The sequence below is a fragment of the Caretta caretta genome, chromosome 4, assembly GCF_965140235.1.
Source record: "Caretta caretta isolate rCarCar2 chromosome 4, rCarCar1.hap1, whole genome shotgun sequence".
Taxonomy (NCBI): domain Eukaryota; kingdom Metazoa; phylum Chordata; order Testudines; family Cheloniidae; genus Caretta; species Caretta caretta.
The window spans coordinates 91117488-91137449 of NC_134209.1; the positions used below are offsets into that span (position 1 = coordinate 91117488).

The window sequence follows — 19962 nt, forward strand, 5'->3', positions numbered from 1 at the left end:
AATAGAATTTTTTCTCCCCCTCACCATGTAAGATTAAGTAGATTTCAGATATTGGATTTAACATAAAAGTAGATGAAAACAAGTGAAAGTTTTGTAATCTTCCAGCATTACTGCGCCTTCCTGTTTGCAAAGCCTTACACTGATGAGTAAGACTCTTCCCTTTAGGAACAGGGTCTACAGATTTCTGAAGAATTTCTAAAGCACAAACTGTAGACAGCGGAAGCGTGCACTGCATCACTGACATTTGGAAAACAAACAACAAAACAGAAGCCGTATAAAAGATTGGTGCTGCTTAGTGGCTTAAAATGAATGGCGTTAATTCAACTTCCAGCACAGTAAGTGAGCACTAAAACTAGTCTGGGCACTTTCTTTTTTCAAAAATTCAGTATATGTTCTTCTAAAGCCATTCCGGAGTGGGGAAGGGAGAAATCACAAGTAAAATTGAGTATCTAGCGCCATAAAGTTCAGTTTAAATGGAAGTTGAAGCTGCTACTTTCCCTTGTCTGATGTTGCTCTTTGGATCTGTGTAGGCTTCAGTTTCAACATCCATTGAACTCCAAATAGCTGACCGTTGTGCCTCAACAGCTGTTCAAGTGTATTTATATTATGACTTCTCTAATTTCGTTCTCATTAGAACCACACTATTATTTTGCAGAGCAGAGAAAGAACAGAAGGTGCATTTGAGGACAGCTCCTTTTTGTTCCTCTTCAGGGACTAATTTCTAATTTTCTTCCATTGTTAAAGTGGCATTAATTGGCTCTATACTTGTCAGTTAGTTGTAAGTAACGGATAAACCCCAGAGTTCTTTCATCTATGACGAACACTTAACGGAACTTTGCTAATTATTTTTGTGAGTAGGAGCCACGTGAAGCTCAATGAAAGAAAGCTGAGAAGATAAACAGCAGCATGAGCAAAAAGGACACAGTTTGAATATCACAAGGAACCATTATTTACAGTGCCTTCTATAGCTTCTTTTATTACTGTAGCACCTAGGACCCCATTGTGCTAGGTAGGCACTGTACATACACAGAACAAAAAGACAGTTCTTCCCCCAAGAGCCTACAATCTAAGTAAATGCTTTGATCATAGTTATCCTACTTCATGTCATTAGCACTATTGCTTGTGCCATGCAAATGGGCACATCTGTGTAACAATCCAAGCAGCGCTATAACAATGGGATTTTAGCATCCAGGACGAGCAAGCATATTTGCACCCCCTCCTGTTTCTACCCCACTTTCTTTCTCTGTCCCATTTTTCCACCCCCGTGGCTTTGCGCCCTGGGCATCTGCCCCACCCCGGTTATGGGCCTGAGTCCAAGAGCCTGATATTCTTCCCTAGTGAGGGAAAAGTTACAACAGCAACTTCTCCATGTGGCAGGATTTCTAATGCTGGGAACTGTTGCCTGGATCTACACCTGACCTTGGGCTAGATCTGGACTCCTATCACAAGGTTGCCTTTAGACATGGTTTTTTTATTATATTATATTACCAGATTAAAGGAAAGCCTAAATATTTTATTTTAGAAAAACAACCATGAAGCACAAAGCCCTAGGAAGTATCCCCCTTTGCTCCAGCCTCTGGAGGTTCTGCCTGCAGCTCAGCTTCTGAGCTCCTGCCGTATTCCACATTCCAGGAGACTTTGTCCTACTGCAATTGCATTCTGTTGATCTTTTAACTTCGGACAAATGGGCTAGTGTGTTACCAAGAGCACTCTCAGCACTGTTCCTGCTGCCCTGTAGATGTAATCACCAAGGCTAATAGTGACAAACAACAGCCTTAAAAATCTACAGCCCTCTATTTGACATCTGTTGCCTCTCCAGCCTACCCAAAATGCTGCTGCTAAAATCATCTTCCACCCCTTCCACTTCACCCGCATCACCTCAAGTCCTTTCACTAGTTTCCTATCTATTCCTTAGCAAATGTCAAACTCTTCATCCTTACCTTCAGGGCTCCAAACATCTCCACTCCTTCCTACATCTCAGTTTCTATCTTCTTGCACACCACATTTTGGTTGCCCCTCTCTAATGATCCCTTGTCTACTCCTCATGACCTTGTGCCTTTTTCAGGGTGGCCTCAGCAGCTGGGACTGCCTCCTTCTTGTGTATCAAGCAATCTAACTTTCCTTCAGAAAATACTTCTTCAAAACTCAGTCTTCAGCTGGCTTTCCAACACTTCTCTGCTCTAGCATGATCTACTCCTGCTCTATCTACTAAAAAAAGTAAATAAAAAAGTACCTTACCTACCTTGTCTCGCTCATAAAGCAATGCAGCATTTACAAGAAAGCCAGATTGTATAAAAACACTCTCCCAACACCTGCTTCTCAATGCCATAATCTCTCCTGACCTTCCCTACCCTCTAACCATCACAGAGTATTGTCATCAAGTTATCTACAGTAGAACCTCAGCGTTACGAACACCTTAGGAATGGAGGGTGTTCGTAACTCTGAACAAAATGTTATGGGCTGCTCTTTCAAAAGTTCTCAACTGAACATTGCAGAATAACATTTCAAAGCTGTATTAAGTCAGAAAAAAAAGTTTTAAACCATTTTAATTTAAATAAAACAAGCATGGAGACAGTTACCTTGTCAATTTTTTAAAAAAATTTCCCTTTATTTTTTTAGTAGTTTACATTTAACACAGTACTGAACTGTACAGTATTTGCTTTTTTTCTTTTGTCTCTGCTGCCTGATCGCATACGTCCGGTTCCAAAGAGATGTGTGGGTGACTGGTCAGGTCGTAACTCCGATGTTTGTAGTTCCGAGGGTCTACTGTACCTACTTTAGACTGTCAGCATCTCAGGACAGGGACTCTGAGTTATGTGTTTATAAAGAGCAATGCACATTAATTGTACTGTAAAAATAAGGATTCTTACATATCAACAGTCAGCGTCAGTGCAAGCTTCCTTCCACTGCTCTCCTCACCCAATATACTGTAACTGTTCTGGATGGTATCACTTCCAAAGCTGAGAGGGTGGCTCTGACTAGGTCCATTCACGTTTCTCCAAGGCTTCCAAATGAGCAAATCGATGCAAATTGTGATGGCCATTTATCTGTCAGGAACTGGGCTGAGCAAACTAGCTCATTTCATGCAGGCCACCTAACAAGTGCCAAATGGTAATGATTTTTAATCATGACCAAACAGACACACATTTAAAATGGCAACCTATGTGTTTATCCCATTACTTTACAGAATGTGAACTGATTCAGGGACTAGATGGTAAAGTACCTGTATGATGGTGTTTTAAGGTCTCTGATTTATAGCCGGGGCTGGTCCCATTATAAGATCTTGTTTCAGTTGCACATTGCCAGATTTTAACCATTCAGGCTGAAATTTCCCATGACAGGAGTTGGTCTCTGGCTGAATCTTTTTGGAAACTTGCAGCCAAAATGTCTCAGCCATTTCTGAGAATGGGGCTCAGGAAAATACATGTTTTTTCAGTGTTAAAAGATATGACAACCTTTTCTTTGGAAACCTTTAGCAATCTCCTGTTTTGGCACAGGGATTAGAAATTTGGCAGGTGGTGGCCTTTGTGTCAGGGATGGACCGTGTGCGGTCTCTGTAAAAAAATCCACCAACATTTGGCGAAGTTATAAACCTTTGGTGGTGGGGGGAGGGGAAAACACAGTTTGAACAATATTCAGAGACTTGTTAGAGCTTAACAGCTAAAATCTTTGAAGATTTCATCTTCCCTGAGCATGCTCAAGCCTCTCACAGCTCGCTAATGCTGACCAGTCTGCAGCTGCACTATCCTCAGAGCTTCTGAAGATGCTCCCACCAATCAAGGGCTATAGGGGACTTTTCCTATAATTGCTGCTCAAGGCCAGGGATGGGCTAGGCAGAAGAACCCAGAGCAGGGAACCTCTTAGTCCTATGCACTCAGTGACCTCCGCCCTTCCTGGCACCTCAGCAACATGCAGGAAGAAGGCATTTGATTGAAATGCAGAGGGCCAAGAGCCAATATTCCTGACTCATCATTCCTCTGCTGTCAGCAGTGAAATCCACTGGTAAAAAAAGTGTCCCATCCCCCTCTGGTGCTGGTCCACATAAAGGATAACAAGCTGCTGCCATCAGTTACTGCATTAGCTCAAGTGACAGAGTCTATGAGGTGAATCTAAAGGTTCCAACCCTGCTGATGACCCATGTCAGTGTCAATATGATGCCACATGATGAAATCTCCTGAGGAGGGGTGGGGGTATCTGCTTTTAAAGCAAAGGAAATTATATAGAAGAAGCTATGTTAAAAGGGACATTATGAAGGCTTCAAAGTCAAACATTTAAAAGTTAGGACATGCCAGAATTAAGGTTGCCTGTGCTGCCATGTGCATATGCGTTATGATACAGTCTTTAATTGCATGATCATATAGTACTTTTCCCCCACCTGCTCTAGGGATGAATCAGGGTTGCATACTGAAGAAGACTGTCTGTGGGACCCCTGCAGAAGTTGGAAGATGTGTAGCAAATGAGGCAGGAGATTGTAGGATGGTCCCACAGTTAAGGCAGTTGAATGCGACCTGGAGAACTGGATTCTACCTCTGCTTCTACCACAGAGTGACTAAGTGATGCTAGACAAGTCACTAAAACCAAACTTTTCACAAGTGATCACTAACTGTGTGTTCGTCATGTTCTGGGTGTCTAACTTGAGACCTGGGGTCTGATTTGCTTAAGTGCTGAGCACTCACAGCTGCAACTGAAGTCAATGAGAACTGTGCTGTGAATATCTGAAATGCTATATAATGCTAAACACTCTGAAAAATCTGGTCCTAGGTATCTCAAAATTGGGCAGCCAAAATTAGTGGATACTTTAGACCTTAATCTCTCTATGATTCAGTTTGCCATTTGTAAAATGGAATAATAAACCCCCTCGACTCCAGCATGTGTTGTGAACATAAATTCGTTAATGCTTGTGAAGCATTCAGATGCTATAGCAGTGGTCCCAACCTTTCTGTGGGAATAGCACATTCCTATTCCCAACAGACTGCGGCAGGTGCCAAACACCCCGCTGCCGAAATGCCGCCGAGAAGCAGCAGTGGAAAGAAGCCTCGCTGCCGAAAAATGGCAACACTTCTTGGCGATATTTCAACGGGCAGTTCTCAGGTGGCCAGGCTCGGCGGTGGCATTTCGGCAGCACGGTGTCCTGCAGGCGCACACAAGTGACCCTGCGGGCGCCACTGCACCCATGGGCATCGGGTTGTGCTATAGTGATGAGGACCACAGAAAAGCCTATGAGGAAATTAATAATTCGGTCTTCAGAGCAGGGTTTGAAAAATGTGCAGTAAACACAGCATGGGGCCACACACCCCGAACAACGAGGAGAAAAAAGTTGCTCATTAAGTGAGCACCGTCCATTCTGTGCACTGAATGAACAAGGGGTCCTGTAGAAAAAGAAACCAAAAACTTTCTCTCATAATGCATACATATAAGGAGGCTGCATTAAGGTTGCACAGGCAGTCTGGATTCTGGCATTTCGTAGTTTTTGATGCTTGACTTTGCAACTTTAAAAATGTTCCTTTAACATAGTTTATGCAGACTACTAGTCTGCATAATAAAATAAACTTCCAACTCGTAAGGTACTTTAGGATACATTACAGCCTATAAGCTTTAGCATGCTGACAATTATGTACTATGATTATATTCACACCGCATCTGGTTTAATGTGTGTCAATACAGACAGATATATACCTGCAGAAGTTAGAAAAATTCTAACATAGCAGCAACATTTGTTCCACATTCCATTAGGAAAAAATAGGTTGACAGAAAAAAGAATATGCCAGACTTATTTTACAAGGATAAAACATTGTGTGACTCAATAGTATCCTCTACTGGTCAGTCATATTTTGTTCTTGCTATTTCAGATAGCAGCCTATAACCTAAACAAAATGATTAAACTTTCCTGCTTACAAAAACAAAAATTAAAAGAAATAGCCAATGGGAAAAGTTTGACATCCATGAAGAATCAACTTGGAAAGAGGTAGTCATTAAAATGTCCACAATAAGAAAGATCTGAGGGCTGTATTAATGACATTTTGAAGATTTATCAGTTCATGTATTTCTATTCAGTTTTATGCTGCTGACTATCTAGGGCAGTGGCTCTCAAACTTTCCAGACTACTCTATCCCTTTCAGGAGTCTGATTTATCTTGTGTACTCCCAAGTTATACCTCACTTAAAAAAATCAGATATAAAAATACAAAAAAGCGTCAGAGCACTCATTACTGAAAAATTGTTCACTTTCTCATTTTTACCATATAATTATAAAATAAATCAATTGGAATATAAATATTGTACTTTTATTTCAGTGTATAGTATACAGAGCAGTATAAACAAGCCATTGTATGAAATTTTAGTTTGTACTGACTTCACTAGTGCTTTTTACGTAGCCTGTTGTAAAACTAGGCAAATATCTAGATGAGTTGATGTACCCCCTGGAAGACCTCTGCGTACCCCTAGTTGAGGGCCTCTGCTCTAGGGGATAACTCCTGTACAGAACCTCTGCTCTAGGGGATAACTCCTGTACTGTACAAATGAGTATTTGTGGTATTTTTCTTCTTGGGCTAAAAGCAAACATTAGGAACATCTTCAGAAATATTTATCACACGTTAAGGGAGTAATCTATGAAATGGCTAATTGAATTTTGGAGTATGCAAACGTGAAGTCATTCATTTTTGATCCCAAAGATTCTAAAGCAACAGATGGTTGGGTAATACTGACAAAGAAAGGTACTTGTGGATTCAAGTTAGCAGTAACAAAGATAGAAGTGCATCACAGATGGTAAGAGAGACTAACTGGCACAATGTTTAGATAAGAAAAAAGGCAAATTATAACAGTGTATCATGTTATGATTGGGGTCTACCTGGAGTATGGCATCTGGTTTTCAGCACCATGCCTGTCCAGAAAATGTACAAACTCTGGAGGAGATCCTGAGAAGAACTACTAAATTTGTCAAAGATATGGGAACCCCAGCAATAGTGGCAGGCAGAAGAATCTAAGCTTACAACTGAGAAGCTGATAGGGTTAAGGAAATCTTATTGCAATGTACCTAAAAAAAGACCACAAAAACTTGAGTAAGGTCCTATTCCAAATAAGCAACAAAGGAAATTAAGAGACTATGCAAAGTTTAGCTATGTGGTAGTAAGATTTATCAACATGATTTTTTCTAGATGACAACGAGCATCACACATCTGTAACTTGTGTTTATTACAATTTGAATTCATACACTACGTGCATAACTTACTTTAAAAAAGCAACCTGACAGAGGTTTGGGTGAATATGGGGATAAGCATAGCCCACGAGAGAGAAGAAGAGTCTTTGGCACCCCGGCAGAATTGGTATTAGGATTGCTTGGTCTGACTACATTTTCTCAGATGTACATGTAGGAGCCTGTTTTGGACTAGTGCTTGTGCTTTACCTCTGATGATGGTATAAGAAACACAATGTGGCAATCCAGAATACAAATGGCCAAAGGAACATATCACTAAATTTGTAGTTTAAACAGCCTATTAAAAAGAAAGATCGCAGGCAAACTGTCATGTAGGATATTTAAATATTTCCATGCCTCAATCACATTCCAGAAAAAAAGAAAATCCCAATTTATTCTTTTTTAAATGGACAACTTGATTCCCTCTATACTGAACTGAATATAACAAGATTATGCAATCTAACTTAAATGTCTATTAAAATTGTAACAAACAAGGTGTAGGGTATATGACCGTAGTTGAGAGATGCTGATGGCCCCCATACACTTGTCATAGGTAGGGCCCTACCAAATTCACGGTCCATTTTGGTCAATTTCACAGTCATAGGATTTTAAAAATGGTAAATTTCAGATATTTAAATCTGAAATTTCACAGTGTTGTAATTGTAGGCGTCCTGACCCAAAAAGGAGTTGTGGGCGTGGGGTCACAAGGTTATTGTAGGGGAGGAGGCTGCATTACTGCTACCCTTACTTCTGCGTTGCTGCTGATGGCAACGCTGCCTTCAGAGCTGGGCTCCTGGCCAGCAGCTGCTGCTCTCCAACTGTTCAGCTCTGAAGGCAGCGCTGCCATCAGCAGCGGCGCAGAAGTGAGGGAAGCAGTAACGCAACCCCCCCCCACTACAATAACCTTGTGACCCCCCTACAACTCCCTTTTCGGTCAGGACCCGCAATTTGAGAAACACAGGTCTCCACTGTGAAATCTGTACAGTAAAAAGGAGTTGTGTGTGTGTGTGTGTGGAGGGGGGGGTCAGAAGGTTATTGTAGGGGGGTTGCGTTACTGCTCCCTTACTTCTGCACTGCAAAACAATGTTAACCGGGACGACTTTAAGTGAGGAGTTACTGTATATAGGTTCAACATAATGGGACAAGCACAGAGCTACAGACATTGAAAATGATGGCAGGTTATACAAATAGTTATTTCTGATTTAGTTTAAGTCATACGATTTATTCTTTGTGTATCAATATACTTAATGGGTTTTGTTGTCAGTGTGTAGATATGGTTTCCCCGCCTCTTAAGACCAGGCATGCAGAAAAACTAGTATGTGCCGAGTTAGTTTAGTCTACTTAATCTGCCACCCAGAACTGAGGATACATTAACTAGATTTAAATAGAAGCTGTTTCCCTCAAGTGGAACATTTCTACAGGAAAGAAAAGCCATACGATTTTAAATCCATTTCACATACTTTGACAAAACAAGAGTGTTTTTTTCAGTAAGATGATATATTTTTCTTTCAAATATATGTACATACTGCGTGTTCAGATACTATAGAAATGGAGGCCATACAAGTACCTAGGATATTATTTCACACTCCTGCCTAACTACATAAGGCCATCAATTATTTCAACAACATTTATTCTGGCCTTAATATAATAAAAAGTTTAAAAAACTAAAGAGAAACTTCAAGGCTGTCTTATTAGCTTGGCAACCATTTAATAGTGGCCCATCTGATAGCAAGCAGCCTTTCCCTCTACATTGATCCAAAACAATACTTTTTAACCTACCAGATTCTCTCTTTCAATCCTTTGCTGCTCCTTTTGCCTGTTGAGAGCACTATGGTACAACTTAGGCGGCAGGCCAGCAGGTTTCTTCAGAGTGGCACTTTTGTTCCTGGGCTTTGCAGATTGTCTGGACAGTTCTTTTAACAGCCTTTGGTTTTCCTGATCAATTTGTCTTACTTCGTCATTTGTGAAAGAGTAATTTTTCCTTGACCCTGGAGTTGGCTGATCAATGACCAGTTGTTGCTGTTCCTTTTTCTCCAAATGTAGAAAAGCTTTAAAAAAAAATAAAAGCAAAAACACACAGATGAAAGACACCACGTGCAAATAATTTGATATTACTAGGATTTATTTATTAGACCTAAAAAAATAAGTCAGAATTTTTGAACATGTGGGCCTCCAGTTCAACATTTAGATGCCTAAATAAGTGGCCTTATTTTCATTAATGTCAAGCACCATCAACATATTATTTTAATGGGAGATGCCTGGCACCTCTGCAAATCATGCCACTTATTTAGTTAGAAAATGTTAGCCATCATGTTTTCTGCCCCTCCCGGTTTTAAACTGAAGAATCACACTTAGGACCTGTGCCTGAAAGGTGCTAAGCACCTGTGACTCCTACTGACATGGGGCTGAGGGTGCTGAGTACTTACCTCTCAGGCTCAGGCGTTAAAGAGCCATCAGTATGCAAATGCACGCAGTATATGCTGTAGATACTTTAACAAGGCAGAGCAAAGAGAAAAGAAGACTGTGTTATGGACACAAATCAGCAACGTGCAAAGCTGTTTCCTTTTGACTTATCAGCACAAGCTAGGCTCCAGGCAACCAAGAACCTACTGCTCTGTACCTTTACGCACATGCTCCTACACTCCCTTGTCCAGTGATAAAGTACAGTCAGGGAAGACTTTAGCTAAAGGAGCAACTATCTTCACTGTAAAAAGAAAAGGAGTACTTGTGGCACCTTAGAGACTAACCAATTTATTTGAGCATAAGCTTTCGTGAGTTACAGCTCACTTCTTCACTGTAGTTATTGTGGCACCAACAATCATTACAGATGTCACAGTAATCACATATATGCATGTGTGTCTATTGTTAATAGCATGCTACCATAGCACTGAACACAGGTATTTCACGATGATTGGTGGCACAGCAGTGCAGTATCATTTGTGATACTAACATAAGCCTCACAGAAGTTTTCTAGCAGTTGTAAAACAGTTTCAGGAAAGCCAGGGCTAGAAACTACCCCATGGCACCATCAATTAAGGTAAAATGAAGTTTTAGATGTTGACACAGCGTTTGCTCCCAACATGTACAAAGTTCTGTAAAATATCTGCCCCAATTGTGCAATTGCGATAGAATCACATTTTGGATACAGGAGCAGTTGCCTTTGTGAGGAATACAGGAACTAGGAGGAGAAAGTTGAGAACACAGCACTGGAACAAGGAGACAAAATGTATTTCTGAAGATTACTATGAATTTGGTACAGGACTCCCAAACAGAAGAGTTTTACAAGTGATCCTTGTTGGAGAGAGAGAAATAAGCGAATAAATGTATGGCCACTTTAAAACAAATAATAGAGAAAAAGAGATGAACCTGGCCTAGAAGTATTTAAATAGTCAATAAACAAAGAATTAAAATAGTGATATGGCAGCATAGACCAAAAGTCAAGCTTGAAAACACACACAATTCACACCTCAGAGTACTTCAATATGCCAAGGCAGATTCAGCATTTTTAAAATGGGCAAATCCTTGGATGGGAAATATTTGGTTCCAGGTGAAAAGATAATCAGCATTAAAGGCCAAGCCTCTCAAAAGTGATTATTGGATGTCTGGTTTTTGGTGCCATTCCACACAGCTTCAAGGAGCACGATTTTCAGCAAATACTGAGCACCACCTTTGTAAAAAATTGGCTCCTTTAAAGGTATTTCAAGTTAGGTTCTCAAAAACTAAGGCACTCAAAATTCCTAGTCACTTTTGGAAAACTTGACCTGAGCGCTAACACTCACAATGAGCCAGAAAAGCTTTAATTCAAATACAAACAGTTACCATGGGAACAATTGAACTTGACCAAGCCAGAAGAACCTCCGATAAATGTAAAAACTGAACTTCGGCAACACTAACTGCAGGACAGGTCACATCAGGAAAGACAGTTTAGTCAATTTATCAAGCTAGTATGCAAATTACCATGTAATATATACTACAATGCAAAACTAGTGAAGACCAAGTGTGCACATAACACATTAAAATGCCTTGAAAAACATCTTTGCAACTTAGTACTTCATTTATAAACAGAAGTATAATTATTTACCAAAGTCATTCAAAGATACAAATCTGGGTTCTGACTCATCCAGATAAACCCACAGAAGACAAAAAGGAACAAACTAAGAATACCTATGCTACATGATTCATGTGGAAAAATGAAGTGGCAGTGCTCTTCCTTAACGCAACAATATCAAATATATCTCCGTGGGAACACGCAGAGCAAAAGCTGCAGAACATGAAAGTACTTGGAAGAGAGACACTAGTCACTTGGAAAATAGTCTGTAAAAGAGATTTGTTACATATTGTGAATGACAAACGTACACAATTGCCAACTTTATTACTCCAGAGATGTTGAAGACAAATGATCCCCTATAGCCATACTTCTTATGATTTCATAAGGTAGGCAAGGTCAGCACTTGGATAGGATCCAAGAGGGAAAACCAGCTTACTCTGAGAAAAAGTTTTCAACCAATTCCCTAGAATTGTGTTGGGGTCACTAAGCTCTTGGCAATGCAATCTCTCAGAAGAGACTATTCAGCCCCTGAATACTTGTTACTGAAGACCCCACACACTTCTCACACAGGAGGGAAGTGTTACTATTGGTCTACTGTTCAAATTCCACTTTGGTATGTTCAATTCCATCTCTTACCACACTGCTCCAATCACGTGGTACCTCCACCTCCTTGCCCAGAGATTAGTGATTACTGCTCTAGGGTTGCTGGATAGGGGACGCCTCACTGCTGCTGCTTTTTCTGCATCATCTCTCACTGCCACAATGTCTTCGGCCATGTTGCAGGTGTGACGGTGCACCTCATAAGGCTTTGTGGAAATATGTTTATGAATGTACATGACATAACTGGATTATGTTTTATGATACATATACCATGTAACATAGCTCTGTAAAGGTTATGATCTACTGAATCTATTCATCCTATCTGTATGCATGTACCATTTTTGTATTCGAAGTTATGAATACTGGCGGTGTACTTGCTTGATTTTTAAGCAGCCTTAGTAAAGCATTTGGTCAGCTTCTTGAGAAAGGAATGTACAAATTAAGTGCCCAATCAAGAAACACTTAATGAACAATGGTTCTCGGAAGGCTCCAATCCACGCAAGAAGTCTTCCTGGAGACATTCAAGATAGCATGTGCGCAATATCTGCTGTCTGTAAAAACTGAGTCATGCATGGACATGTGACTTGCCCATGTGAATTCAAAAGCTCCATCTTGGAGCTGGACTTTGCGTAGGAGAGAGGAGAGGGTCTCCACTCACAAGAGAAGGTCTATTTAAGCCCGTGGAAGACCCCTCCATTTTGTCTTCAGCTGGCTCAAGAGATAGCCAAAGGATACCTGAAAGAAACTGGAAATGAAGGACAGTAACCCCAGGGGATGTGAGTGATTGCTGGACCCAGATTATAAGGAGACTAGTCTGTAAAAGGAAGCTTACTGGAACACCTCTGAGGATGAGGTTTTAATCTGTATTCAGTTTTCTTACTGTATTAGGCACAGACTTGGGTGTTCTATTTTATTTTGCTTGGTAATTCACTTTGTTCTGTCTGTTACTACTTGGAACCACTTAAATCCTACTTTCTGTATTTAATGAAATCACTTTTTACTTATTATTTAACCCAAAGTATGTATTAATACCTGGGGGCGGGGGTGGGGTGGGGTGGGGACAACTGTGCATACCTCTCTATCCGTGTTATAAAGAGGGCAAACAATTTATGAGTTTACCCTGTATAACTTTTATACAGGGTAAAACAGATTCATTTAGGGTTTGGACCCCATTGGGAGTTGAACATGTGAGTGTTAGAGACAGGAACACTTCTTACGCTGCTTTCAGTTAAGCTTTCAGTTTGTTCAGACCTGGGTCTGTGTTTGTGGCCAGCAAGTGCGTCTGGCACAGCCAGGCAGGGCTCTGGAGTCCCAAGCTGGCAGGGAAAGCAGGGGCTGAAGTAGACTTGGCACATCAGCTGGCAGCCCCAAGGCGGTTTCTGTGATCCAACCCGTCACAGCAGGCTCCAGGTTCTGAAGCTCCACTGTCCAGCCCAACTATTAGCGATTTTAGCCATCAGTTATTTTCACTGGGTAAGAGGGGAACTATGCCACAGCCGCTTCCTCTGCATCATCTCTCATTGCAACCCAGCTCATCTCTGATTGGCCCATGATGCTAACCTCTATCACCCCACTTGTTAAATTTTCAAAACAAATATGCTTGTGCTTTCTCTCATGCTGGAGCAGGAGGGGCTCCCTAATAGTATCTGCAAAGCTACCTCATTATCAATCTTCGTTTCCCATCTCAAAACTCTCCTTTGCTGCGATGCATATAAAAAACCTGACAACAGTTAGGCCCTTGGTGTGCTGAGATCACAACCTATTACACTGACCAATACTGTTTCCTTGCACTCCCCCACTTCTGTCTGTATCCATCTGTTGTCTCGTCTTATGTTTCAACTGTAAGCTCTTTGAGACAAGGGCCATTTTTTTTTGCTCTGTTGTACACCACCTAGCACAGTCTGATCCTGGCCCATGACCAGAGCTCCTATTATGGCAATACAAGTAATACCATAACTAAACACAAGACTCTTCACTTCATGTCCTAACTGGTATAGCAGAACACAGTAATGCTACATAACATTTGTCACAATTCATCCCAAAGATGGCTGTACTCCAACGAAGAGTAAAGCAATTCCTACATATATAGTTAATAAACTTCATCAAGCTCTTTGAGATCCTTAGAGATCAATATGCATAAGTCTCATTACCTCACTTATCTTCTGCCTTCATAGATTTCTTTACTGCTCTGATACATTCTTAAAAGCATAAGGAATGTAGTGGTGAAAAAAAGTAATGAAGGTATGAGGTAGTGCAAATACCATTCTCAGTCCACTCAGTACTGGTCTGCAAATGCTTTCAGGATTGCCTCAGGGGATCCAAAAAACCTCTCAACCAACTGTTTACGTGGAAGTGGTATGCAGGAGCTGCATCAGCCTATATTTATTTCAGAAGTCTTATGCAGGCAGTAGTGTGCAATTTCTACGGCACAGAGCTGGACTGGCATCTTGCTGGGAACCCTGGGACAACTAATACATATTTACATACATTTACATGCATTGTACCAGTTTGACATCCTCAGATGGATTTATCCATCTATGTTTCATTTACTGGTTCATTTTACAAACTATAAACCTGTTTTTCTTCCCTTTCAGTTTTATTCTCTTCTCTTTCCTTCTGTCATTTTATTTTTTGTGCCTTTTCCCCCTCCTCTTCTCTACTTCCTCAGCTTCCCATCACTCCCTGTCTCTTTTCTTCCATTCTTTCCACTTTCATCCTTCTCCATTCACCCCATCAATGCCTTGGCCACCATCACTACCTCACCATTAACATGAGCTATTCCACTTGCAACCTGAAGAGAGGCTCTGCTCCTCTCCCCGAGGCTATTCGATCTAGGTGGTCTCACTATTATTAATGCTGTAATATGGAGCTCAATTCTGTTACCAGCCTCTTGATGGCTCCTGAGGATAATGGGTTGCTGACAGTAGTATAGCAGGTGCACAAACACTGGAAAGGAACAGCTAGTGACCCAGAAAGGGGAAAAGCTGTGGAATCTCACTAAGGAAAAGTTCTGCAATGAAGTGCTACTCAGTGCTGCCTCTTAATGGCAGACTTTTGGGCTGCCAAAAACAAACCATTCTCCACTCCTTGACATGTTGAGCCACACAAGGCCCATGAGTTTTGCACTAGGGTTCCGAGTTGGTAGTGTCTGTGCTGCAATCAGACAGGATTTCTAAGGAAATCCCCTGTCTTAAAATCTTTCGCTACTCATCAGCCATCTGTTTTTCTGTGGCTCTTGGCTCTTACTTGTCTATGACCAGTATACATTTCTTCCCAGTATGGCTTATGGTGTGGCCTGCACAAAGAAACACAACTGGGTTAGAAATTTCAGTTAGTTCGCCCATTCATAGTTGCTAAAAACAGCATGAATCACTGTGTCAGATTGGATGCACAATTTACTTAATTTACTGAGTAATAAAATAACTTCAGAGCTCTTTCCTAATGTAAATTTTGGAACCCACTAATACCATGATAAATGGCACTTACGCATCTCAACCCTTCATTGATTGAAGCCTCTACACAGAGAGCATCTTCTAACTGAGAGTGCCTTAGTTTCTTGAAATGGGTAAATAATCCCAGTCTTGTTCTATTATACAGTCCCTATGGAGCACAGTAAAGATTAAACATTTAGTCAAGGAAAAAATACATACATGTTTTCTCATGAGAGCAAAACATTAGCAACCTTAGCACTACAAATTAAATGCTTGTCCCTACCCAACCAGATAATACTGCATAATCTCACTAAAATCACACCTTACTAAACTGCACTGAAAATACATAAGGGAAGGAGCTATCTAGTGAAGTACAGGAGCTTAGGGTTGATAAGGGTGACCCAATGTTCCCATGGGTCAACTAGGGTTATAAGCAACATATCACACTTCCCTTCCCCTCTCCTGGTACCCTGTTCTGCTCTGTACACTCTCCCTGAAGGTCTGGTACTGGCCAGACATGGTACTGTGCTAGACAGACTCTTGGCCTGACCCAGTATGGCAGTTCTTATGATTGTGTTTATTCAACCAGCTGTATAACTGGTTGAATAAATTTATCTGAATATTTACTGAGATATTTGCCGCTAACATTTAACCAGATAAGATTTCAAGTTATTACAAGTTTGTGATATGCCCCCTCCACTACTCCTTTCCTTAACTTCATTCTTTGGATGATTACAATGACTATCCACTATTTTATACTATACAGACCGGTACAGTAAAGTCCTATTTAGGGCTCAGATCCTTCACACCAAGCACGTGGGTGAACCCCTACTTCAAATGGCATTTTGCAAGGCGTAAGGGTTCAGTTGCACTACATCCATTGCAAGATCAGGGCCTAGCTTATGACCAGAGTAACGTCCTCTGCTATAGGACTTCCAATAGGCAGACACATGAAAACCAAGTCTTCGTTCCTTGGAGGTGGAGAGGAAGGAGAAAATATGAAGGGGAGTGGGAGAAAAATTATAGGCATATATAAATATGAAGGCAGTCTTCATAATGTAACCTGATGAATGCCCTTTTACCTCCAAGCCTGCACATACCTGATAGGGCAGATGACGGACTGGCAAGGAGAATTCTGTGGTTGCTGAGGGAGATTTTAAACAGAAAAATGAAGGGGTGTGAAATATTATAGGCTTTTTATGGTGCTCATAAACATTAATTGAATTATCCTTACAATAGTTCTGTGTGGTAGGGAACCAAAAAAACACAAATTAAATGATCTGATCAAGGTCATACAGAAAGTCTGTAGCAGACCCAAATATAGAAGCCAGATCTCCTGAATTCCAGTACAGGGCCTTAACCGCAAGAATACCCACCCTCTTCATGGGAAGGAACTGAATGGAAAGGGTGCAAGAAAAGAGAATGCTGAAAAGTAAACTACTAATGGTAGAGTGAAAGTGAGAAGGGGATTTCAGGGAATGGATTTAATTTAAAGACAACACTGTGAAGGTTCATCGAGAGGCTGACATGAATGAGATCATTTTCTGCATAACATGATCCACAAGAAGATTTTTTGATAGGCTCACTTTTTGTTAATGAGTAATAGGCCTATCAAAAAGACATCTAGGTTCCACAAGTGACCAGTCAGCATGGCCTCAAAATGTCAGACTCTCTTCCAATCCCCTACCAATCTATCAAAAGTTAGGTTAAACAAATTTGCCTTGCACCATGCCCCAAAGGTCATCACATTCTGGCTTTGGTGGATTGTAAGTAGGCATTCCAGAGATAGTATCCCCCTCCATTCACTTCCCTCTCCAAAGCTCACCTATAGAGACTGACAAGGCTTATCCACAAACAGAAATTGTGCCAGTTTAACTAAAGGTGCCATGTTGCATTGGTTTAGTTAAATCACAGCAATTTTATTTGTAGATTGGGCCTTACAAAATAATACTAGTGCTCAGACATGAGAAACAGAGCTCCTTAGACAAGCCTACTGATTTCTTAATCTGAATAACTAATGATTGCTTTGAGACCTTTTCTAGACTGAAATGTATTTATGTAAGATGTGTAAAGGTTAAGTGGTCTGAAAAGATTTTTCAATTTCTGAAATTTTGATATACCTAGTTTAGTTTCTGATTAACAAACAGCAGTAACAAATAGCAGTATTTGCATGTGTAGAGTCATGCAGAGTACATTTCTAATTTCCTCTTAGAAGTGAAACACTGAAAGAGATGTTTTGGTAACAAGGGCCTTCGATGGTTTTCATGGAAAGAAGGTTGACTTTTAAATCCATAAGCACAGATAATGATAGCAATAAACAATTCAGCAACTCAAACATTCAGATGATCTAGCAGAATAAAAATCCAACCTCTTAATTATTGAGCCTAGCGAGTTAAAGTAGAGTGGTAGGGTTGATTTAGCTGTCTTACGTGATTTAAATTGCCGCGTCAGCACAAGTACGTATCTCTACACCAGTCTCTCTAGTCCAAGTAGGGAATTACATTGCATCAATGCTTGTACCAACACTTGTACCTCAGGACTTGCCAGATATTCTATTTTACTCTGTTCCATTGTCACATGTATAATACAAATTAAAGAATACACAAAGATTAAATAGGATCAAGTGTTTATGTAGGACACTATTGGACGCCTTCAGAAACAAAGTTGATGTTTATTCATTTATATTACAAGGAAGACAATAAAAACCCTTCAGACATCAGAAAATATGCATCTTTTCACAGATTTTTCAGGAAGTCTACATTTCTTTTAAAATTTAAAATTTAAGAAGAGATCCTTAAGTTTCTAGCTTTTCAAAATATGAAGGCAGTCTTCATAATGTAACCTGATGAATGCCCTTTTACCTCCAAGCCTGCACAAACCTGATCTGATGAAACAGTGATTTTTAAATCTAAGAGTATAATAAAAAAATTTTAATGGTCTGTTTTAATTTGGATGTAGGAATGCTACTCTTGCTTAACAGACTCAAACCACTATCATCCAGCAAATGCACTTGCTCAGCATGGCTGGGAACATCTATCATCTATCATATAACATATATCATATATATGAATGGAGAAGCCCTAGAAATAGGTCTTGAACCTTTGATTATGCAAAGATAAATTCTGTTTTCTGGAGAAGAGACCATAGTAAAGGGTAAACACAATTGCAATGCGTTCAGCTGAATGTAGTCAAGTTTGCACCACCTTACAGTTTTCCATAATAGTTTGTTTGAAACCAGCAGGCCATTTAGTTACATAGTAATGATACTAAGCTCAGATAGCACTTTATGAGTAATGTACATATAATCCCTATTTTACTGATGAAGTATCTAAGACAGAGGAGAAATTAAATGACTTGCTAAAGGACATGTAGTCAGTGGCAGCGCCAAGAATAGAGTCCAGGTCTCCCAACTGCCAGTCCAATACCCTATTCACTGCATCATTCTGTGTCCCATACTAAGTTAATAGAGAATACACAAGAAGGAATTTATTGATTAATCCTCACAGCAACCCAGTTGGTATCAACCTGGTTTAACAGATGAGGAAATAGATGAGGAAACAAAGGGTCAAATTCTGTAATGTTTTATCTCATTAAAAATTTCATTTATTCATGAGACTTCAGTGGAGATACACTTGGCATAAGTCAGCACAAACTTTGGCTTATAGATGATCAAGTGACTTGCCTAAGGCCATAGAGTAAGTCAGTAGTATAGTGGAGGTTAGAACTCTGGAGTTCCTAGCTCCCAGTCCTGTGCTCAATTCATCTCTTATCTGTGGAATCTTAGTGCCTTTCAGTGACAACCAACACTAGATATAAATAGGGTCCAGAAAACCAGCACAAGAAAAATCCCCCAAATTCCAGAGCTGGCTGGGGCTTGGAGAGTAGAAATGGAAATCCTTTTTCAGACAATGCTGAAAGTATTCTTGCCTATCAATTTTGTCCACAGTGTATTTATTATTTCCTGTTTGATAAATTTGTTTTCAGATTACTCAGACTGCAACAGAAAAGATAATGCATCTCACACATTTATGGTTTCAAATTTTAAAATTATAGCGTTATACTTCAGATCTTATTCTAATTTTCTATAAAGTATTAAAGATTAGTCTGATACATGAGCAAAACAGAAGTAAAGTCCATGTATGAAACTCTTATATAGGAAAACTGTATGTACCATGCACTCTGTAACACTGAAGCGGTGTAACGCTATTTGCAGAATCACAAGCACTGTCACAATGAATACAGCTTCGCCATGGAAAGTGGAGAAAATGATATACACAGAAATTTACTAAGCTAAGATATTAAGTATTTATATCAAATTAGCGCCATAAGGCCTCATCCAGGATTGGGTCCCTCTTGGGCTGACTACTGTGCCAACAGAGGTTGAGAGTTCCTGCCACAAAGAGTTTACAATCTCTAAATTTGGCCACAACAATCAAAGCCCCATTTTATATTAACCTGTAGATGAAGACCACATGTTTGAACTCCCACATTTCCCCTCCCACCTAGGTTATGGGTTTTGTTTTTTTTTAAATTGTATTTAAAAAATTTCTGAAAAAAATGATCAACTTGCTCTCTCACCTGTTCTCCTTCAGTAGTGAATGGCCTGGGATCTTCCTCATACCGATGTATTTAAAATCTCATACAGCATGGACATGATCTGTCAGGCACTGAAATGCTAATGGTAACTCTTAT

At 40.2% G+C, this 19962-nt stretch overlaps 1 protein-coding gene across 5 annotated transcripts in view; it reads right to left on the reverse strand.

Annotated features, from left to right (window-relative positions):
- The window catches only part of CFAP97 (cilia and flagella associated protein 97), a 57888-nt gene that overhangs the window by 7112 nt on the left and 30814 nt on the right, over window positions 1-19962 (reverse strand). For all 5 annotated transcript variants that reach the window (XM_048847958.2, XM_048847956.2, XM_048847957.2 and 2 more), the window contains one exon: window positions 8971-9239. In XM_048847958.2, coding sequence (XP_048703915.1) covers window positions 8971-9239 — 269 coding nt within the window. The remainder of the gene's footprint in view (window positions 1-8970; window positions 9240-19962) is intronic.